Below are 24,772 nucleotides of genomic sequence, written 5' to 3'. Positions count from 1 at the left end.
ACACACCACACTGATAGTCTCTCATCTTAAATCCAAGTAGGAAAAAAGATATGTATCAGGGTTGCTATCACCAAATCTCACCTGCTCAAGGTGTAGCCCTGTTAGAGATGACAAGGGCAGCAGAGGGAGCACAGCTCTTAATTTATAATTTGTATCTGTTTCATATCAAGGCTAATATATTATTCTCTCAAACTGTGTCATCTGCCTTGTTTAAAACTATCAGGGTAAGTGAAAATATCTAAATTTCACAAGTCAGACATTTTGCTTCTAAAAGCAAAGACATATTAGGTAAACCATTTCATTATTAAACCAAACTATCAGCCCAATCAGAACTGGCTGATACCTGTAATCAAGATGCCAGACTTTAACTTGAAAAATTACCTTTACAAATTAAAAAATGAATTCTTAATTCTAATGGAATCAGGATGAAATCCAGCATTCTAGTAGCTGGAGCAAAAATGATCATGAAAATTGCTTCTAACTCCCAGATTCTAGGATGCCTGACTTTTCTGTTAACCAACTGCCATTTATGGAGAGGGACCCAAAAAGATGAAATGATATCCAGGTACAAATGCAAAAGGCAGTGAACAGGAATTTCAGAATTGTAAAGTAATTTATTTATTTATTTTTTGTCCTGTGTGGTACCATGATCTGAAGTTCCTAACCAAAATAATGGCTCGATTCAGCCAAAAGTCTTGTCTTTCCAAAAAACCAAAATAGAGCAAATAAATGTGCAAGTTAATAGGATTTGAAACATCCAAGAGCCATAAATATACAAACCAAAGAAGTCATCAAGTTGTAAAATAAATTTCCCTAAGTCCAGATTACTCGCTTAAAATATACAATAGAAAAAGTTCAAAAAGATCTAGAGAAAATAAAGCTTTATTTTAAAAACAAATCATTCAAATTTTCTGAGAAGTGCTACCTACCGGCCCATGTTGAAGCAGCACAGAATCACTCTGTTTGCCTAGCGAGCTCTACTGAACATGAGGTTCTTGATGAGCCCTCTCGCTTTGGCTTTGGGCCATGAAGAGACCTAGCAGGGTTGCAAACTTCCATGCTTCCCTGAAGACCCCATCACACCAAAGGCCTTGTGAAAAACTTCCAATTTTTTTTTTCCCAAAAAGGAGAAAATAAGCTCTTTTCTGATTTAAACTGGACATCCTGGAAAAGCTGAGCTGTTCTGTGGCTAAAGCTGTGAACATCCCCGAGAAGCACCAAATTCTCCAGAATCTGGGCCCATCTCCTTGGAAATGTCAGCCAGCATCAAACTCCTTTAGAATCCCCACTGTCCGAGTGTAATTTGCAAAAAACTAAAAACTCACGTCAAGGATTCATTCAACTCTTTAATGAGGAAACCAACATGGTGATAAAGCTGGTCCAAAAAGAATTAGAACTAGAAGAAAGGGGCATTACAGGAAAGTAGGCATTGGAGAAAGAATGCCGAGCAAGACTGTTCAGTTAATGTCCTAATGGACAATAAAACCATAACCTCTGGGCTTATCGTTTCTACTGGAAAGAAATCATTTGCATATTTTCTGGGCAAAAATCTACAAGTTAATATATTACCTGGCAGAATCTGGGGCTTAATTAGTAGTGGATAGTGAATCCCCTGTAAGATGACACTAAGATTCCACAAGGACATGCACCCTTCCATTTGCCTTGTTTCTAAGTTTTGGCTCATTTTTCTTGATACCACTTGTGGGCTGTGCAGTGCTCTAGTTGAACGCATGTGTTCTTGCTTCCAATCGCCTGGAAGCATTGGAAGTTCAATACTGCACTAAAGCAGCTGGGTGTTCAGTCCTCAGTGTTCACACCTGTGAAATGGAGACAAGCGTGCCACCCAGTGTAGAGGATTGTGGTGAGGAATAAATGAGGTAATCCTTATGAAAAATCTTAGCAGAGTGACTGACACATAGGAAGAGTTCAGCAAGTTTGTGCTATTGTTGTTGCTACTATTTTTGTTGTTATGGTTGTTGCAATTACCTATTTTCCACGCTGGAATGTTCCTGTCTCCTTCACCCACTCCTCAAGCTATTTGGATATCTAATTCATGATTACTCTTCACGACTCAGCTTAGGTGCCTTCAACTCTAGGAAGCCTTCCCTTACACCCACTTTGAGAATCACCCCACGGCCAAGTTAGACACCACATCCTCTGTGCTCCTCTCCCTACAAGCTGGTTGATCACTGGTCCCTACATTTAATGTGGTGTGTGTGTCTCATGCTGCACTGTCCACTCCCCTATTGTCAGGCCTTATTTGACTTTGAAACCCCAGTACCTAGCATTGAGGTGGGCAAACAACAGCTAATCATTAAGTATTATTCAAAATGCACTGAACAACAACTGTTTCCTGCACAAAACCATCTGGTGCATGAAAACATATACTCTAGCATGATATTTATTAGAGCTGCGAGGCAATGATTTGCCTTTATTTTCCATGGCAGCCCCAGAAACAGCAAACCATCCTGAGACTGTTCAGCAAAGGGAGCAACCTGAAAGGGTCCCGTGGGGCCTCCAGAATCTTCTGTTCAGTAATGGCAGACTAGATCCTGGCTAATCCACCAGGATATCCTCCAGAGAACATTATTTTCAAGTTAAGGAGTCAGCCTATATGGCATGGTATGCGTAGTGCTTGGGTATGTGTTTATTCAGAGAAGGAAGAACTTGTACACATAAATGTCTCCCTTCACTCAGAAGTTCTACAGGATTTTCAGGATGAGCTTCTCAATGGAAAGCTGGCGATTATACTGGCCTAGGTGTAATTTAATTATTTTATACATGCTAGTCTTGCATTCTGTTCAGAGTATTGATTTCCTGAGGGCAGCAACCATTTCCTATTTAAGACTTGTCCCATTCAATGAGTATTGAGTATCCCATGAATTCTCAGAAACTTGGGTTCGTTCAATGGGATGAAAACAAGAGAAACAAAATCCACTGTTACTATGCAACATATAATCATATTTGGGTGTCAAGAACCTCGTGCAGTGCTCGGTGCATAGTAGATACTCAGCAAACATGCCTGGACTGGACTTAACTAATTTTTCTCTCTCCAGAGCTGAGATTTTACAGAAGACAGAAGGTTTAATGACAGGTTGGAAAGTGCCGAGTCTGTGAGAAGTTTAACTCAATTTATCTTCTCTGCATGCTTCGTACAGATTATACTCCCAACCACCTCTTGCCACAGTCAGACCCTCTTAAAACTAGAGTAATGATAATAATACAGTTTACTTTCTTCCCAGTGATAGTATTATTCACACCTCCATTGAAACCCAGTGGGAGGTTTGGCTGTGAGGCACATCACACTCAGGGGGGGAGTCAGGTACGTTTATTGTAATGAGACTCCACGCTCAGAAATGCAGGAAAGAAAACCTCCCAAACATGAAGCAATTTCTGTTAAGATACTCATTTTATATCAAATATTCAAACTCCTCTTTATAAATAGGAGAGCATGAAAGGACACTCTTCCAGGGCAGGTTTTCCGTGGACGAGAAAAAAAGGACACAATATTTTATGATGAGTTTTGAGATGAAAGTGGCATGCCTGCCGTATTCATTGGCTTTTTCCATTTCCAGAAGTCTAATTAGATTGTTGGTGGTGAGATAATGTAGTAGCAACTGAAAGCAACTGTGTTAATGAGAAGAGGGGACAGTGCTTTGGGTTTCCTGTAATTAATGGAGAGTTTTTGAAAAACTTCTTGGTTCCAGTGAAGTTGGCATACTGAGTCCAGCTGTGGAGAAGGGGGACAAGGTCTTTCTTGGTTATTGCTGTGGAAATGGCCTCAGGCAACGTGGAAGAACTGTGTAATGACCATCATTAAGAATGATCTTTAGTGGTCCAGGCAGACTGTAAGTCAGTCTAAGAGACTGGAGAAAGAATTTAGAGAAAATAGACAGGCGTGACAAAGAGAAAGAGACAGACAGAAAGACACAGAGAGAGGTATAACTCACCTGCAGCCCTCTCTACTCTACCTTTGAGGGTCACTGGAATAATCCCAGAGCACCTCCTAGGGGGCCTCCTTCTCCTGCTGCTTAAACTAGAATTGACAAGACTGGATTAGAATAGACTAGAACGGATGTCTGCAAACCCCTTCATGTTGCAGCTGAGGAAATTGAGCTCAGAGAAGTGAACTGAATTACAAATATTACCTGCTAGGAATTAGGAAACCTGGACTCTTTCTGGCTACCACACAGTAAAGTGAAAACTGCATTTGGAATTCAAGGACCAGTGTTACTGCATAGCCTGCAGTACTTAATTCATTTCCTTAGGTGAGTCACAGTCTAGATGAGACTTCTGAGTCTCAGTTTCCTTACCAGTGAAATGGGAAAAATAAATTCTGCTTTTTAGGCAGTGGTGAGAAAGAAATGAAACAGCACCAATCTCATGTTCAAAACAATATATCACTATTTTATGGCCCCTCTCATGTTAAAAATGAAGTCATGTCATGCCAGGATTTAATCATGTTAAGTCATAATTTAGTCATGTTATGACTCAGATTATAATACCCATTAACTATCTTTAGAAGTTATATCCTCACTACCTCCTCCAAATACCCTTATCTCAGGGCACAGTCAAACCAGCCCCTTATCTGTTAGGGCTTCATATTGAGCTCATCTTACTGGAACTTCTATAAGGCTTTGTTACAAATTGTCAGATATTTTTTAAGTACCTGCCACAATGATACATACAAGTAAAGATTAGCACTTGCCCTAGGAGAACTTTCACACTATTTGGAAAGGCCTGACTCTAAAACATGAGATGGCCAAGTAATATTTTTAACTTAATAGATTGAATAACAATCTCACATATTAACAGAGCTATCATTTAGCAACCAAGAAATCATTAGTTTCCAACTGAAGGGCACTAAGGGAGTTCAGAGGACACTGAGATGATCTGTGCATGGGTATGTGTTTATTCAGAGAAGGAGGAACTTGTACACATAAACGTGTCCCTTCACTCAGAAGTTCTATGGGATTTTCAGAATGAGCTTCTCAATGGAAAGCTGGAGATTATATTGGCCTAGGTGTAATTTAATTACACTAGGACACTGAGATGTAGGAGTTGGAGGACACTGAGATGATCTGGGAAGAGAAGAGTTGAGATGGCTTTCTAAGGATGGACCAAATTAAAAGCACAGAGATCCCTAAGACAGGAGTGTATGTGAAAATAATGACAGAAGAGGCTGGAAGAGCGGTTTGGGGTCAGAACCTAGAGTCCCTGAAACTCTAGAATGAGTCAGGGTGACCCTTCTGAAGGACAGTGATATCAAAATAAATCCATGGGCCAATAGCTGTCTGCAATTGTATTTTGATTGGCCTACACAGGTTTATACATTTGTTAAAATTAATTAATCTGCATATTGTAAACATCAGGAGATTTACATAATAATCAAGAGTTCTGGCTTTTTGAAACTCATATTATCTGATAACTTTGGGCTTAGATTCCTACCTGGCAACAATGATTGATACAGAATAACATTTGCCCCATTAGATGGGCCATATTCTCTTTAGTTTCCCTTGTCCCCCCCTATTCCCCCCACCTTTCTTCCTAATCCTGGCCAACCTCACTCATTATATTGGCTGTCTGGCTCCCTATAGGGAACTTTAAAGGCATTTGACCTGGAGAAAGCAGCAGGATCAAAACAATATGCAAGAAGGCCTAGTCTAGCAGAAGTAGGGCAGGTGATCTGTAGTAATACCTTGTGCTATTTAACTATGAAATTTGGTGGTTAGAAAAGGCCTTTGAAATTGTAAAACTGAAAGAAATTTGGTGTTCTGATGCAGTCATTAGTAGAAAATTAACAGGGAAACCCAGGTTTTCTCACTTCTTGTCCAGCTCCTTGTCTTCCTTGCCTTCTTAAGGAAATATGGTATGAAACTCACTTTGAAATAGGGCAACCCTTGCTTGAATCTTTGAGTCCATGACTTCTAAGATGTGTCCTTTGGGGCAATTATTTAACCTCTGAGGTCTCAGTTTTCATCTCTGTACAACAGAGATAGTAATGTCTTCACGTGGTTGTGATCACAATTAAATGAGGAAATATGTGAAGTACTGCAGACTGCACCATAGATTCTCCAAAAATGTTAGGTTCTCCCCCTTTCTCATAGTTTCATATGAGAACAGAGATGATGCTGTCCACTTACCTTGTATGGTCTATGGTACGACACAAAGAGTACATGCTACAAAAACAATCATTGAGTAAATGAATGATCCAAGAACACGTACACCCCACCCCACCCCCAGCAAAGAATAAAAATTCTTTCTCTCCCACTCCCCCACCCAAGCTCCTAAAATGTGACATCTGTTATTTTAATGTCCTTTGCAAGTAACTCTGTTAGTTTGCTTTATGAGGTCTACTTTTTTTTTTTTTTTTTTTTTTTTTGCGGTACGCGGGCCTCTCACTGTTGTGGTCTCTCCCGTTGCGGAGCACAGGCTCCGGATGCGCAGGCCCGGCGGCCATGGCTCACGGGCCCAGCCGCTCCGCGGCACGTGGGATCTTCCCGGACCGGGGCACGAACCCGTGTCCCCTGCATCGGCAGGCGGATTCTCAACCACTGCGCCACCAGGGAAGCCCTGAGGTCTACTTTTGAAAGAGACAAAAGGAGAGAACTTAGCTGCTTACCATCTCTCTCAAAGTTTCTCACCTGTTGAAGAATCCTCTTCCCTAGGAATTGTTCTGTTTCCTTGAAACCTCTTTAAGCTAAGAGAGACCAGATAGCCTTCATACAACAATAAGGAAACGTGAGTCTGTGTACCAATGGACAATTTCTAAGGACAGAAAGTACTGATGGAGGGAATTTCAACTGTTCAGTGATTCCAGCAATGTCTGTGAACACCCTGTGTGGCCTGGACCCAGGACTTACCCCATAAAGATGACAGAGCTCAGAAGAAAAGAGAGTAAGCCTGATATTACCTTTAAATTCAGCAGGGGATCAGACCAGCCTCAAGCAGTGTTCCTGGGTTGCTGGGAATAGTTTCAGTGATCAGAAACACTCCTCCAAGGGATTTTCTTGCCCTCCAATACCTGAAAATATTTTGAGAGAACTTTTATTATTTTGAAATTCAGGATTTTGTCAGTTCCTTTTAGGTCCAATCCTAGTCTTTGTCTCGTACAAGTTGCCAGAGTTAAGTGATTTGGGCTTTACATATGGAAAGTTCATTTTGTTGTGTAATTAATGGGAAGCAGACTTTGGGAAGCTGATGATCCAGGCCCTTATTTATATGAGAGCATATGTCTGTGTTTTGTTTATGACTCACTCTCTTACTCCACTCATTGTAACTTGGGTTTGTTTACACTAACTTTTCCTAGAATCCGAGCCACATGGTATATGAGCCAATAATTTATGGTTTTTAAAAGGGAAAGATGATGAATGAGCTTTTTCCTGTTAAATTGTCAAATCTTAAATTGAGAAGGAGTATTTGCTGCATTGAGTCTGTCCAAGCTTATATTTAAAAAAAAAAAAAAAAAGGTAAAGCAATAGCAACAACAACAAAATTCCCAACCTACTGGTATAGTGCTCACAACTTGAATGTATATATAATTTGCCAAGAGAGCATGTGACCACTCCCCCACAAGAAACCATTATAATTCTGATCCAAATGTTCAGCAATGAAAAGACCATTCATTTCCCCCCACCCCCAACCTCCTCTCTCTCTGGCTCTGTCTCTCTCATTTCTGGTGTTACATAATTAATATATAATATGTACATGTCTCCCTTTTCCAGGGGACCCATTGTTTTAATCAACTGGTGGACTTAAATGTTCAAGCTGGTTTTCTTAATGGTGCTAAATAAGTTCCCAACTTGTTTTTATCTTTGAAGCTTCACTTCTCGTGTGGGGAGGTTTGGATTTCAGTCTATATTTCACAGTACTTCAGTGCTTTTGGTCATAGCTTGGATACTCCAAACAGTTAGTGGTGCTCTGAGGAGAGTAGGGAATAGCTGAAATATGTGAAGATCTAGTTTAATTTACAGTGATTTGGATCCCCTTCAATAAATCCTTTTCTATTTTACACACAGATTTTACAAAATAGATGGTAAGTGTTGGCTTAGGTTGAGTCATGGATTGATTCCATTTCAAGTAAGTTGGCTGAGCTTGTGCTGGTCCCCAGTATGAGGAAGTTGGACCTAAGTGCCTAGCACAGCGCCTGGCACCAAGTGGGCTCAATCCATATTTGTTCTAAGAATAAAAAAGAATAGCTACGATATGGGCCTTGTGCCTTAAGAAAACACAGTTTAAGAGAAGAGATAGGGCTTCCCTGGTGGCACAGTGGTTGAGAATCCGCCTGCCGATGCAGGGGATACGGGTTCGTGCCCCGGTCCGAGAAGATCCCACATGCCGCGGAGCGGCTGGGCCCGTGAGCCATGGCCACTGAGCCTGCGCATCTGGAGCCTGTGCTCCGCAACGGGAGAGACCACAACAGTGAGAGGCCCGCGTACCACACACACAAAAAAAGAGAAGAGATAAATGCAGATTAATCCCATAATCTTAAATCAGGACAGACTATGTGAAGTGCTATCAGAGAGATATAAGCAGTGTACAGGGGACCAGAAAGATTAACGTTGAAATGAGAGTACTTCATGGCTTTTAGGAAGAGGACTTTATTTGACTGAATTCCAGCTGAAATCGAAAAGCACTGGAACCACACCTAGCATTCTTTTGTTTTGTTTTTGTCTTTTTTTTTTTTTTTCCCCCACTAGGGTAGGAGAATTGCCTCTGGATAAAAGAAAAATGTAAGACTTTTCTTTCCCCACTCCAACATCACATGCAATATCCTTTCTGGCAGAAATAATAGAGTTGGGCATACACCTGTAGGCTATGCAAAGTTATTGTTTCTGTGGTACATCCATTGTCTACTAACCAGACACAAAAATATATGAAAGTCTAAAGCAATGGGTATAAATTACTTGCTGGTGTTATGAAGAATTCAGGGATATTTTATTGTATAAATTGACATTTTTTCTTGAAAAACTTCAATAAAGAGAAATATAGTAGCAGGCGCTTGAGTCACATGAATCATGCCCAGAAGGGATTAAAGGGAAGGTTGACATGAGGGTATTCAGATTCTCTAGAAACTTCACAAACCTGGGCCCTCTCTGAGAAAACAAAAATAAGATTCCAGACTTTCACAATGGACTAAAACCAATAAAATTAAATTTTGTAGATTTAAATAGAAGGCTTGCATTTAAGCTCAAAAACCAATTCCACATAGCAATAGCCAAGTTTGGTGGCCAAACTTATGAAAGTGTTTAACAGAGTTAATTGAGCTTCCATTTAATATGAACCAACTGTGTGATATTGCTGCAAAAAAAAAAAAAAAATGCAGGTTGTTTTGTTGGTTGTCTGTTTTAATGTAGCTCACATTAATAGAACATTAATAGAAGTGTAGTGCCCTATGCATTCATCACTTCATACTTGGAAAATCAGTTCAATTCTGGGCACCAAAATTTAAGGTGGGATTTGTCAGATGATTAAATCTCCAGAGGAAGGTAATCAAAATGGAATATAGCCTAGAAGTAATCTCATATGAGACACAGATGAAGGAATTGAGGATATTTTACCTAGAACAGAGAAGACTTGGAGGTGTATAACTATTTCTACAGAATCATATTTATTTTGAAGTAAGGGTCCTGCCAAGAAATTAAGAGATTTGTCTGAAGGTAGAGAACTGAGGGGTGAAAAGTCACGATGAGAACTTCATTCTCCTAACGTCCTGGTCAATATGTTTTCTAACAAAACAAATTGTAAACAGATTGTAAACAAAAGTCTGAGTTTTAAGTAAACAAATGCAATTATTAAGTCCAGTTAGAAAACAAAACATGAATACCAACCATTTGATGTAATTCTTGAAGTTCTAGCGCGGTCAATAAGGATTTATTTCATCTGAGCCTAAATATTAAAAATGTGAAAAATTTCATAAGAGCATGTTTGTTACATTATTCTTTGTTCTTTTATTTTTTTTTTCCAAATTTAAAAGTAAGGAAATCTCTCACAATCAAGTATGAACATGCATCTACAATAGTTGGAGTATTATATAAGGGATGGTATTTATGGTTAAGGATACTGCTATGCCACATTTGAGAGGAAAGAAAGAAGAAATATAAAGAGCCCTTTGAGAGGGTGCAACCACCCCCGCTGTGTGACCACCTGGCATGCTGTGAGACTCAACAGATGTAGCGTCAAACATTTTGGCATTAACTGCATTTCAATCCAGCCTCTCACGTTGTCTAGTCAGTCTGCTGGGGCTTGAGCTACATGCAACATACAAAAGCCAGAGTTGATTGAAACAGAGCGGGGTTAAATGTCCCTAGTATTCCTCAGTTTATGAGTGCCACCACTCACAATTCACTCCTCGCCAAGACACTCTGACTCTAATAAGTATCACTCCCAGAGTTAAAATTCTTCTGTGGATTCATCCTGGGCAATTCCTACTAATAATATGCACAGTGCACCTTAGAGGCTGATACAGCTGCCCATGTTTCTAGTTCTCTGATCTCTGAACTCTCTCCCTTCACCCAGCTTTCTCAGGCCAAAGCCCTGGTTCCCTTCCTTAGAGGTTCTCTGAACAACCTGGCAGTGTTCTTATTCATCTTAGTCTCTGCAAATCTTAGTCTCTGGAGACAAGTTACCACTGCCTTTATCTGTCCAAAGCCACAGCTGGTTTGTCCAAAACCCAGGCTAATGAAATGACTGGCATTATTACCCTGTGGTCAGAAAACTCAAGGATTCTGAAAACCTAGGGACCAGGACCACACAACTGCCTTACCGAATAAAGGAGGTCAGCATCAAATCCCATTCCAGAGTCCCATGGATGGGACACTCTTGACTGCCTTGGAATTACATGCAATTCAATTAAAGATGCTCTAGGGAATAGGAAGATTAATGATATTAGGCTTTGGTTTCTAGGATTTACAATCTGAAATGATCTAGCAGGAAATATTAATCAAGCATCTACTATGAGAAAGGAGCTGTGCTCTAGTTATGAGGGGTACAAAGAAGAACACATGCTGTCTTCAAGAAGCTTTAATGGCTTCTTAGGCCGTGCACTCATAGAAAGTTAAATTCCTCTAGGATTAAATACTGCATGAATGAAGTCTTCAAGAGTCTAGAAAAACAAAGGAAAACTTTTAAGCAGTTCAAATTTTTGATCATGAAGTGACATTGGTAACATAATTTTGAACAGTTACCCCATGTAAATACATATTTAGAATATGTGTACTCATCTTTGAAAATGTAAACTTGAAAAGGTGAGATAAACCTAAAATAAATAATATTCTTAAAATAAATTTAAATTTCATTTAACTGTATCATTAATGAAACAAATTTTATACTAATATTAACATTTTTAAGAATGTTCAGAGAGGACCAAGTGATTGAGTATGAATACTTCTTTTTGAAAATCTTGGGGTTTTTGTAACACGTGTGATTAAGCAATTTGAAGGTCTCATTTCAAATTCAGTTTGTTTCAATACTGGTTAGTAGATGTTATAGGTTAAAAGGATATTTCACATAAACGTAGATCCAAAAGGAGAAAGTGTATCATTTTGCTTAAATCATAATACTATTTTTTTCAATCCCATCCATCAATTAAGTAAAGGGTTTTTTTGTTGAAATTCAACTAACCAACTTCCTTTATTAACAGTCAGATGGTTTTGCATTTCAAAAGACATTGCATTTTTTTAATGAGTTCAAATCTCTGAAACTCTTCATTTGGAAGTTAACTCTGCTTACAAGATTTTTTAATTTGCATATTTAAGATGTTATAGGTTATAATATCATTTTCAGCAACAAAGTTGTCAAAAATTGAAACATTTCCAATCAATTTAAAAAATACTGTCACCATAGTATGAGTTTGCTTCTAAAAGCAGTTACTTTCTTGCCCATTTTGCCCGAAAGGGACATTAAGGGGTTTTTTTGTTTTTTAACAATGCTAGGTAACATTACAGACAGCCCATTGACAGCACTGAGAAGGTGAAAACATTTAGAACACTTCTCTCAAAGTAGAAGAAAATTGCCAAATTCGTCTTTGAAAATAGCAACTCTTTTATACAGTTTGCTGCAAGGTAACCAATAAAACTCTCTGTGGTATATAACATATTTCATGGATATTCCTGACCTCATTACAAAGTATTTTTATTTTTTGTTAAATTTTTTTTTATTGTTTAAAGATCTTAATTTTCTAAACCATGTTCAGGACCTGACAACACCTGAAGGGAATAAACTGATAGGATGCCATCAGCCCCTTGAATGCATGTGGTCTCTTCTTTTCCCAGGAACCTCATGCTCAACTGTGACAGGTGACACATCATGCAGCCCAAATAAGGGCATCACCCACCATCGCTCCATATAGTAAGCATTAGAATGCTTAACGTAGTTCTTATTTTCCAGATAAGATATAAATAATATAAGTTAAAATAATGTATATAATTATATATTATATAAAAATGTATAATAAAGTTAAATACATCAAATTTATATATTTTACATATATTTGCATAAAATATATATTATAAAATATATTTTTATATATTTTATATGCTTATATAAAAATATTATTATATAAAATAATTTATATAATAATATGTTTTTCTTGCAGCCCAGTTTCCTCTTTGGGAGCATGCACCCCACTTGAGAGGCTGCCGGTTTAGAACAGGATCAGATCTGGAGAGGCAGAGAGGAGCACCCACACATAAACATGCAGGTGCACACCCACTGCTTCACCTCTCCATCAGTCGAACTGTTCCTCACCTCCTACCTTCACTTTTCCCACGGAGAAATGTGAAATAGGAGCCAAACAAAGACCAGGGTCTCCTAAGCCATTGCAGCTGAGATGGAATGTTCTTTCACAATAAACCCCTAAGAGGAAGCTGTCATTTAATAGTCAAGCAGTGACTGTGCATTAAACAAGCTAGTCACATTGTCAAAGAAACCCCAAACTGTATTAAGGTGACTTTAAGAACACAATGGAAGTAGCATTCTATCGTGACAAATGCCCCACATCTGCTAACACTTAATACTAAATTATGGCTTTCAAATTGGAAAGCAGTGGTATATAGCATGTGTGCTGATGACTGGCAGTGACTCATGTGCTCTGCCCACCAGAAGCCTCACCAGCCAAGGCAACTTGCCATCTTTTTCAAACAAGTTTTTAAGACCAGGACACAAAGGTTAATTTAAATTCTAAGGAAGAAGGAAAAAAGATGGCTTGCCAAGGCAAGTTGCTTCATATATCCCATTAGAAAATAAAAAGCAGCATTTGGAAAACGAGATCATTATTGAGTTAAGTACAAAAGTATCAAAAAAATGCACATTTTCATGGGAGAACGTTAAACAATTGAATTCCCTTGAACTTGTATTTGCTGCCCATGTTCTACATACCAGATCTTGTACTGCTGTGTGAATAACTGGGAGTACAGAGGGAAGACATGACCTTTGCCTTTGAAGAATCTTCTAAGTATCAGCATACAAAGCAATTCACACTGCAGCTCTGTGCCTTGACTGAGGCTGATGGTTCTCCAGCCCTGTCCACCTGGAGGGCAACTCCACTCCAGGCAATTCAGCAGTCCCCAATATTTCTCTACCTTCCCAATTCAAGCAGCAAGAAAAATTCTAATTGGTCTAGAGATAAATTTGCCTCCCTCTCTGACCCATCCAAAACTTTATAAAACTAGACTGTGTCTTACACATGGGCAAAGTCTCCAAACTATTGGCACCTATTTCTGAGGAAGCTTCTATACAGCTAAGCCTCATTAGCCCTTATCTTGCTCACAGTGCTTACACGACATCTATATAAAGTCAGTGTGCAAAAGCAGTGATAAGTCCAGTGTTTGATTATCATAAAAGAAGTAGCAAAATCAACAAACGCTGATGAGCCAATCATCCGATAATGGGAGCAAAGAGAAAATCTAGGTCTGGACCAAAACCAACTCAATCATTTGCATGGCAATTTTAAGTACAGGAAAAGTCTACAAGATGATTTGCATTGCAGAGTTACGAAGAAATGAATTCATATTTTGCCTTGGCCACTCATAATTATTCTTTAAGTCTAACAAAGAACAGGCAAGATATAGGACAATTATAGGAAGGAGAGCAAATATGGAATCAATCTTGGTGCAAGAGCCCAGAAATTACTGTCTAATAATGAAACAATTTGAAGAGAGAAAAATCTGTTAACATTTAGAGGAACAGTGAAATCATAAGCAGTAAGGAGAAAGATTTGTGAATATTAAACCCTGCCAAGTCCAAACCCCTCCTCTCCACCACACTAGGATTTCAAAATTATTAGATGAAATAAATGTCGTAGAAAGCCACCTCACTTTTAGTAAGGCAGTAGTGAATATAGGTAAGAATTATAGCAATCTTTAAATAGAGAAGCATCTAGTCTAACTGTTCAGTGTAATAGATGAAGAAAGAGAGACCCAGAGGGGCTAAGAAGTTCATGCTAGTTCAGCTTGGTTTCCAGCTGTCCCTGCCCAGAGCCCTTCCTACTGACCTGCACACAAAGTAATGAGCCTACACTGAAAATTTGGATAATATATACAGGACAAAATAAAATTCAGATGTTCAGTAGATGTGAAACCCCTCCAAAATTGTAATGTGAAAAAGAAAGAGGGATATTAAGTCTTAACACCTGAGGCCATCAGTGGAGATAGGACCATGACATATGTTTATGCAGTTGGTCACAACATAAAACCCAGAGTGCTCATTCATTCTTCCCTCCCATTCAGCCAGGAGGGTAACTACCAGCAGGAGTTTTCTAGGGAGATTATGCATGCCCTTTACTGAAGACATTTCTTATTCTTCTAAAATTATTTAGGTGAAATAGAGCCCAAGAATATGAAAATCAGAGCACCCCCCAACCCCCGCCAGTCCTAAGATCCTGAGAAAGATGTTTTACTGACACTAATCATTTATATTTTTTTAACCATGTATTATGGAACTGGCAAGTATATACCAAAGTAGCAGAATAGCATAATAAACCTCTGTGTACTCATCACTCAGCTTCAACATAATCAACTCATTTCAATCTTGTTTTAGGAATACTTCCACTCCCCTCCTCCCTCCCTTGTTATTTTGAAGCCAGTCCCAGATGATATCATATGATTTCATCTATTAATAATTTAGTATGTCTTTCTAAAAGACAGGTACTTTGAAAAATGATCACATGCAATTATCACACCTAAGAAAGTTAGCAATAATTATATAATATCAAGAAACACCCAGACATTATTCAAATTTCCATGAATTTATAAAATATCTCTTTTGACAGATTGTTTAAATTGGTATACAAATATGATCATTTTATCTCTTCTCTCTTTTAATTTACAGTTCCACCCTCCCCCCCAACCTCGCAACTTATTTGTTGAAGGCATCAGGTTGTTTGCCCTGAGCTTCCCACAGTCTGTGCTTTACTGAATGGATCTCCGTGTGTCCTCTATTCCGCGATACTTAGGTCTAGAGCTGAGCTGCCCAATATGGTAGCCACTAACCACATGTAGCTATTTAACTTTAAATTAAACTAAATTTAGAGTCAATTCCTCAATCACTTGCCATATGTCAGGTGCCCAGTAGCCACATGTGGCTGTATGGGACAGCATAGATATAGACCAGTTCCACCACTGCAGAATTTCTATAGGACAACGCTAGTCTAGAGGCTTAATAAAGTCCCATAATGTAGCTTTGGAGGGAAGAAATGTTGAAATCTCATCCACCCAGTCTTTGACTCACAGTTAATCTGCACTGGGGTCACTTTAAACCTTCACGTCTGGATATTGAAAACGAAATAAAAATTCAAGGGATCTGTGTGTTTCTAAATGTACATAAATGGTATGCTTACCAATACTTTTGTTATTTGCTTTTTTTATTCAAGTTTTTTTTTAGATTTAACCATGTTGATATATTTATATGTATTTTATTCCTTTTAACAGACATGTATACAATATGCCATTGTCTGAATGTAAAGCAGTGCTTCATTATCTTTGTAATTAATATTTATATTGTATTAAGTCTTCTGTAACATACACTGAGCTTCAAGGAATGTCCTTGGCCTCCTGTTACATATGAGCAAAAGAGGTGACCTGGCCTTGGGATCTCTGGGGCATTGGGTACGTCCATCTTCAACTCTAGTAGTTATTACCCAATCACTCTCCAAAATGATTGTGTCAATTTGCTCTCCTGCCAGCACTCTGCAAGTGTTCCTACTTCCTTACAGAATTATACATATTAGGTAGTTTCAGACTTTTAATTTTTACCAATATGGGTTCACATATATGCAGTAAAAGTATAAATTCAAGCAGGGAAAGGAAAGGAAATGGAATTGATGATGGAGCACTGACTTAGCTGACTCTAAAATGTTTTCTTGCTTAAAAAAATACATAAAGCATGTATGGCAAAAAGTTAATGTTTATTAAATGTGAATGGCGGGTACAAAAGAGTTGGTTATGATATTTTTATTATTCTTTGGTAGGTTTACAGTACTCAGAATAAATTTTTATTTCATAATCATTTTTCAATGCAAGGGCCTAATAAAAAATTATGCAGCATATAACAAATTATTAAATATGGAATTATCTACTAGGTTCCTTTTTGTTTGTTTGACATTTCATGCTAATAAAAAAAAAGTACTGAGAAGAAATATCCATTGGTTGTATTTGCCCCAAATGATCTCCAGCTCAGCTCATGGAGTTTTCCAGTCAAGTTTTACTCAGTCAAACATTGCCAACTAATTGCCCAAAATGATTTACTTTGTACCTACATTCTGTATTAGTGTCACAGAGCATTTTCTTCTCTTTGGATGATATAAACTAAAAAGAAGGTAAACTGCATGTGGAACTTTTATTTGGAATACTGTCAAAAGTTTTGTGTGGTATTTCTGACTAGTTTTCATTTCCTCATGAACTCTGTGGACAAGGTAAATGGCTTAGCTCTGACATGAAGACCTGCTCTTAGTGTCACTATATTTGCAATGGTCGATTTAAAAATCCAAACTAAAACTCCTTTAGAGAAGAATATGATTGTAAGGCAGCAACAATCAGTGTGATTCATCAGTGGAGAAACAGTTTTTAAATCCCTTCCATGTACAAGGCACCATGCTATGCCCTGTGAGGGACATAAAGACCAACAAAAGTCGGTCTCTGCATCTGAAAACTTAAAATCAAGCGAGCTTTTCCTTTTACAACACTAAGTACAAAAATTTTATTTTTGTAGCCAGAAGCTCACTCTGGCTTTGTTCTATTTTGATCTTTATAACTTATTTTACAGATTGCTCAGTAGTTATTCATTGCACAGTAAGTCTCACAGTGACCTTTGGCCAAAAGCAGTACCATTTTGGCCTGTCCTGTGGAACTCAGAGCTTCCCACTCCATGAAACTTGTGGCATAAATAACTTCAAATAAAACCTTCTGGGAGATCTGTGTCGGGCACAACATGAGAGAGAAATGGGGAAAAGCAGGGAAAGAACCAAGCAGGAGTGCCCAAGAGTAAGTGACAGCAGTGTCTTTGTTTTCAGCATTTTTTCCTCATCTCCCTTAAGATGTCCACTAGTAGTTGAAAAACTATGGGATGACACGACAAACCACGATGCTAAAATGAAACACATTTGTTTTTAGGCCTGCAACGTTTCGTAGGGTTGACGACAACTACATGGGCTTCTTTCCGGATGAGCATTTAGTATAAATCACAGCAACAAACACTAAGGACACACTTCTTAAGCTTATAAGTAGCCAGAGGGAGGAGCCAGTGTGAAGATGGGTTATCAGGACGTGTGTGAGTGCCTGTTTATATGTGTGTATACACATGTATGTACACGTTTGCCTCTACTGAACAATACAAGGAGAAAGAACGATCTAAAGGAGGAAAGGTCTGCTACGTCTTGAAGCCATTCACACTTTATGGTGTCTGAACTTCAAAATGAAGCAGTTCTGAAGGCTATTTAGTGGCGGCACTACAGGACTTCCTGCGACTAGAAGTTTGGCTCATAAAATAGAGACGCATCTGGCCACCAGGACATGAAAAGAGCTCCTTGCAAACAACAGCCCGGTAGCACGGGTGTAAATGACTCAGAAACACCTGGCTGGTATTTCCCTTGGGGTTTCCAGAAGATGAACTAGTTAAGAAAAACTTGGTCAATTGGACTCATCAGGCAAGCTGACAAGTCCAGACCATTGGGGGAAGAAATTAGAGAGATGGGATCATCCCAAATAGAGTGTTCCTGAAAATTATCCTCCCTCTGTCATTGGAGGAGGGTTAGAAATATAATAGGTTCAGTTAGATATTCTAGTTCAGGTCAAGGCACCTCTTTTTCGAGGCTGACGGTACAAATGAATGATCCAGATTGCTTGATCCATAGGGCTGCTTGTCATTTTTTCCATTCAGCATCTTTTACAAAAAGATGAAATATAGCCTAATGCTAAATTGAATTAGATCAAATGTCAAAGGGCTGAATAAAAAGTAAAAGCTATGATAGGAGAAAGTAATGGGAGAATTTATACTGTGATTCTGACATTGATTTCCATGGTAGATCTTCCTACATGGTGTGAGCCTCAGTTTCCAAACTTAAAAATGGGAACAAGTGTATTTCATGGGATTGTTGTAGAGACTGACATAATGAAATTCTTTGTACGCGTAATAGTCAACCCATGTTTATTTTTATTATTTTTAATTTTAATAAAGGAAAAAGAAGAAATAGTGGGTACTGAGCCATAGTTATAGCATTAATTTTCCATAATCTTCATAGCCAAATATAATGCCAGCTGTCACTGAAAAGACTAGGTTTAAGGCAGTCTGCATCCTGTAATCCATTTCTTCTCTCTTCCCTTCCCGCAGCCAGCTCCTCGCTGAAGAAGCGATTCAAGCGGCGGGAGATCGAAGCCATCCAGTGCGAGGTGCGGAAGATGTGCAACTACACCAAGATTCTGTCCACCAAGAAGAACCTGGACCACGTGAACAAGATCCTGAAGGCCAAGCGGCTGCAGAGACAATCAAAGACAGGCAACAACTTCGTCAAGAAGAGGAGAGGGCGTCCCCGGAAGCAGCCCACTCAGTTCGATGAGGACTCCAGAGACCAAATGCCGGTGCTGGAAAAATGCATCGACCTTCCCAGCAAAAGGGGTCAGAAGCCGAGCCTGAGCCCGCTCGTCTTGGAGCCGGCCGCCAGCCAAGACACCATCATGGCCACCATCGAGGCGGTCATTCACATGGCCCGGGAGGCGCCTCCCCTGCCCCCGCCGCCGCCCCCGCCCCTCCCGCCGCCGCCGCCGCCGCCGCCGCCACCCCCGCCGCCCCCTCTGCCCAAGACCCCCAGAGGAGGCGGGAAGAGGAAACACAAACCTCAGCCTGCGGCCCAGCCTACGCAGCAGCCGCCCCCGCAGCAGCCCCTTCCCCAGGAAGAGGAGGTGAAGGCCAAAAGGCAGAGGAAGTCGCGAGGGAGTGAGAGCGATGTCCTTCCCTAGGGTGGGCCTGGGCGTCAGAACCTGGGGCTGGGGAGACTGACGCGTTGCAAGTGCAGTGAGCCGGGGCTGGGTCCGAATGCCCTTCTCTCCCGAAGCTGGGCAGGCAGACTCGGGCCAGATGACGGGGTTGAGCCTTCAGGAGCTCTTGGGAAAGCAAAGCAGGGGAACGTCTTCAAAAGAAGTGTGTCTGTGCTTTACAGCAGTTCCCAGCCAAGGGGCACTTCAGTATGGCTAGATCCTTGACAGGCAGCACAAGACCCATCAAGGAGGAGAAAGATGGTGGTGCTCTCCGACAGCCGCCAGACCTCCCGCATCCAAGGTGCGCCCTTGATTCCGTTGCATTTGCTGGCCAGGAAAATTGAAAGGGGAACGCCCTCAATTAGGAAACATTCCAAGGGGAGAAAAGCCGCAAATTTTTCAGCTGGCTTTGTTGTAAGCCACTTCCATTTAATTGGTTTTTATTTCTTTTGGTTTTTCAAGCTCGGCTAGGCTTTGGGGCACCAACATCATCTTCAGGTGACCTGAATCTTTACGTTAACAATACAGTTTCTCAGATGGACTCATGTCATCAGAGGGTGGAATTGTAGTGATAGGTAACCTTAGACATGCATTCATATTCTTCTGTGTGTCTCTTCTATCACACATACACTGATTTTTAGAATCATCTGTTCCTACTTTTTCTTTGCCCATTGTACTTCCATATACCTTTTCATTAACTTACTTGCTGCCTTCTTTAACTTGGTACACACCTAAATAATGTAAACCTTACCTGTGTTGTAATGTTCACCCTTGGCATGCTGTCCCAAGGAACTTGGCTTTGAATTTCAGTCATTGTGAAACAAATAGTATCGATAGAGCCTTTTAAAAATAAGTGATTTAGAGCAGCTGAAGATACGTTGACCCAGGTGTCAACCAGGTTATTTTTATACTTAAAACATATCAGCAAAGAATAGGCAGAATAAAGTGGTTTTAATGCCCCATAGAAAATGGAATAGCTGACAAATCACCAAAAATTGAAACCCCAGACCCACCAGAAAGACAAGTGTCTAGCAATGCCTTGGTATGTGGATTCTTTTTTATACAAATAACTATCAAAGGTCATTGAAAAAAGGGAACAAAAAGACAATAGAAGTACATTGTCTCTTTTCATAAAAGCAAATGGGAGTAAGTGTTCTTATCTGGGAAAAAAAAAAAAAAAAAGAAGGAAAGAAAATGCTCAAAGGGTGTCACCACTCCAATAGTATCACGCCACCTTGGACAAAGTATCCAAGTTGTGGTTGCCTTAATAAACTGAAACATTTTGTACATAATGTAATTATAAATCTATCAGTCTGCATGGATGCAAACTGTGTGTGACAAATCGTCTTTTAAATGGTCAGTTTCGACTGTACATTTCTCATCCAAGTTGTACTCTAGCCATTGATTTAGCGTGGACAGATATTCCATCTCTATTATCCACCTCCACAGCCCAAGTAAAACATGTTAAGAAACTCAGAATGAATATGAAGTTATTCCATTGCCATAGATGTTTTCTAAAAGTCAGATGTGGAAATGTCAAAGTATTTTCAATTTCCTCCCTCACTCTTCCCCTTACCTTTCCTAAGACATCAAATACCTGGTATGATAGATTATAAAAAGAGAGACACTGAGAGACAGAATTAAATTTTCTAACGGGAATTAGAATATCTAATTAGAATATCTAATTAACTCCAAATTAAGTTTCTTTACAGGAAGTTGCAAACAGCAGGAAATCATATTATTACTTCAGAACACATTATTTCCTTCGAGAAAGAAGGATTTTTGTTGGGAACATAGGAGAATAAGGGATGGGTTATCTATGGGCGTAAACTTTAAAATCCCAAGTTAATGTGCTTACAAACATCAGTGCTCTGTCATGGCACCACCAGTTGGTTGAAATTACCCACAGAGTCATCCTGTTCTGCACTGTCACCACAGACTTCACATCATGTGCTGCCACTAGGTCAGTTGCATTTAGTCCCAGCAATATGCAAGTTTAAAGGAGTGCATTCTCCTGTTCTTCAAAGCTTATATCATAGATACGCAGTTTGTGACCTAGGTTGACCTTTGGCATTTCATACAGGTTGAACAGCAAAATCAAACCAACCACTTTCAATTTGTCATTCCCAAGCCATGTCTGAGTGGTTCCAAAGTCACCCAAGAGGAAGATTTAAATTAGCCCCGCTCACCCCACCATTGCTATGAAAGAGCAACCATTTTCATTCCAATTAGACCATAAAGTGGTTTCTCCCTTGTTGGATTTTGAAAATAATTGATTTCATTCTTTCTTTTGCCCCTCTTCCTTCCAGTGTTGTACTCTTTCCCCAACCAAATCTGTGAGCAGACTAAATCTTCCTGCAGAGGAGAATAAGCTGGCACTCTCTAAGCTCCTTAAGGAAGGACCTAAAGCTTAATTGGCATTAATCTCTAGTAGGTGAGAAATTTCAAATAACTCTAGGATACATTAGAATTTCCAAACCAACGAAAGGTATTCCAGGAGAGATACAGCAGACTTGCACCTTATACATATATTCAGTTCTACAGTTGTCATGTGAGTCAAATGCAAATCCTCTACATTTATGATCCTAAGGATAGATTGGAAAACTGCAGAGGAGCAAAACTGAGACAGGCTAACCCTCTGTTTGGAGGTGGAAGCAAGTCCAGTCACCAGCAGGGCTTCCCCTCTTTCCCATCAAGCTCTTCCCTCAGTATCACATTACTTTTATTTTTTCTTTTGCTTTCCATTAACCTAACCCATCTTATTAGTATGACCATTTCCTCATTTTCTAACTACCCACTTTGCATTAGCCTCTCCTCTCCTGTCCAGACTCAGCATTGGGCCAGTCTCGTTTCACATCTGGTTGGTTGCAGAACAAGGATGAGAACCCAGCTCTCCTGATCCACGTTGTGGAGGTCTCTAGCCACCCAACACTGCCTTCTGTGGCTGCATATTGATTTAGAGAAAATGTCATTGGGGATGCATGAGGCTCCATAAACAGATCCAAAAGTATTTCATAATAAGAGAAATTCCTTTGTTTTCTTTTCTGTTTCCTGGAATACTTGCCTTCAGCAAGCAGGCATGAACCCACTTATAGGGAATCTCATTAGGGGTAAGCAAAGAATGAAATCTGTATAAAAATCACCTTGAAGGTGATGATGGGTCTCTGATCCACCTACCTAAGTGGCTGGGGAGCCACTTGCTTTTCAGGCCCTCATCTCAAACGAGAGTAACAGAGTTTAACTTCCTCTAACAGCACTGCTCAGGCTACATCCCGAGGAAGATGGGTCTAAGGAAAGGAGGGCGCGTCTGGGCTGGCTGGTGACCTGGGATGCCTGGGACTCAACAGCCACTCTGACAGCCCCGACTAGGTGACTGAGGGCCGACAGGGTTATAGCCTGTTAACTTGGCTGCTGTCCGCAGTGGGAGGCCACGGCCGACGGCAGTCGGAGTTTGTGTTCTGGGCATTGCTGGGTCTATAAATATGATAAGCAAGTGGTGACAGAATTATAGTATAAGGTGATGTACTACATGGAGATCATAAAGGATTTGGTTTTAGGACTTAAGTAGAAAATCCCACTTCTACAGCTTATTACCCGACAATATTCAGATAATGAGCTTTTGGAGAATATTTTTTCCCTACCACTAGGAAGATTTACCTGGGAACTGTCTAAAGTCTATACATATATTTCCAAAGCCTTTAAATGCCAACTGTAGCATGGAGAGGGGGGGTGGGTGGCAGAAGCCGAAATGCCTCAAAAGCCATTTAAGTGTTACATTGCAGGATTTTCAGTCCTTCACATTATGTAAAAGTAGATAAATATAGACATTATTCTCAACACTACCCTATAGTATCACAATGGTCCAAATGCCAGAGCTTACAGATAATGTCATCACAGTGCCTAGAAACTCGAACTGTAATATACCGTAGCATTTTCTTGGAGTTTTTTAAAGTTTCTTTCCATGATACCAGGCTCCCCCTGCCTCCTGTTTCTTGGAGAGTTTGCCCTACTGATGAGTCTGCCTCCCTTCTTGGACTCAGTCACTTGGGGAACAGTCTTAGAAGCACATATCAACCAAGGAAGAAACTTCCTGGATATCTCTTGCCCATTTGCCCAGGTATAATAAACACTAAAGGGGGGAAAATTGAAAAGAGCTGTCACTGGTCAACACAGAAGGGCAGTTCCAGCTTAGGTTGGTGTCTTTCTTTTTCTTCCTTTTTTAAAAAAAATTCTATTTCTTAAATAATAAATGCACATGATGTGTTAAATATGTATATATATATTTCAAAAGAAAAAAATGGGGCACAAGATTGTCTTACAAGTCGTGCTGGCTAATTTTTAGTTTGTATTCATAAGTGGTTTTTAAAAGCCTTTTTTAAAGTGTAATTTGCATGTTCTACTTTGATTGTATGTAAACATATTTTAGAACAAAAAATGTATTTGTATTTTATTGAATATAGAGGCAAGAAAAATTGTACATTGTTTGAAATGTTCTTTTTGTAACAGTTTTTATTCATAAAGCATTTTTGTACATTTAAAATGAACATGGACTTGCTGTTATTTGAGGCGTAGATACATCTGGCATGCTTTACTGTCATGCTCCTCCATGGTCTTAGATGTTGGGTTTTAAACATTTTTTCTAAAAGAAAGCTCAGTCTTTTTCGCTACCAGATCAGGTTAGCACAGTATAGAGCACTTAACTATTAAAAAAAAAAAGTTAATCCTATTCATATGTTATTCATTGTGTGAAATTAAAGACATTCAATTCAGTCTAACATGAGTTGTGAATTCTTTTGTTTTATTTTCCATCTGGTTCACATCACTAAGGAGTTTAACAGCATTTGGGGGTCTTTGCTCACACCAACTGGATATAGAATCATTGAGAAAATTCTTACCAAATTTCTGCCTTTTGTATGATTCTGGGAAGTACATTGTGGGCAAGATTTGGGTCTGATTTACAGGGTTACTGTTTGGAGTATATTACACCTGGACATAAAGCCAAGACTGATTCAAAGAACCAGTCAGAACTCTGCTGAAAGCAATCCAAATGTAGTATAAGATGTTGGAGATCCATCCTATCCTAAAATTTTAGAAGAACAGTATGGTTGGGGGTTAAGGCCTTCTTACTAAATATCCCATGATGTTAGATAGCTGAAGGCTGGATCTCTGGCTGGCCTTAAAATTTGACTGGAGTGTTAGGAAAGGCTATTTAATCAACCACAGGCAGTTACTGATCACCTATCCAAAGGCTACCGGTCTGAGCAAGACCCTAAGGGCAGTGTCCAGGAATCCTTGCTCTGAAGGAA

The 24,772-nt window shown here is 39.6% G+C and overlaps 1 protein-coding gene across 3 annotated transcripts in view; it reads left to right on the top strand.

The window, feature by feature from the left end:
- Positions 1-24,241, top strand: part of SETBP1 (SET binding protein 1) — a 382,636-nt gene extending 358,395 nt beyond the window's left edge. For all 3 annotated transcript variants that reach the window (XM_059041284.2, XM_067014318.1, XM_059041286.2), the window contains exon 6: positions 18,823-24,241. In XM_059041284.2, coding sequence (XP_058897267.1) covers positions 18,823-19,448 — 626 coding nt within the window. In that variant the 3' untranslated portion in view covers positions 19,449-24,241. The remainder of the gene's footprint in view (positions 1-18,822) is intronic.
- Positions 24,242-24,772: the final 531 nt, after the last annotated feature.

Source organism: Kogia breviceps, chromosome 15 (assembly GCF_026419965.1).
Source record: "Kogia breviceps isolate mKogBre1 chromosome 15, mKogBre1 haplotype 1, whole genome shotgun sequence".
NCBI classification, from domain to species: Eukaryota; Metazoa; Chordata; class Mammalia; order Artiodactyla; family Physeteridae; genus Kogia; species Kogia breviceps.
The sequence above is the reverse complement of the archived record's forward strand: the minus strand, read 5'-3'. Positions and strand labels throughout refer to the sequence as shown.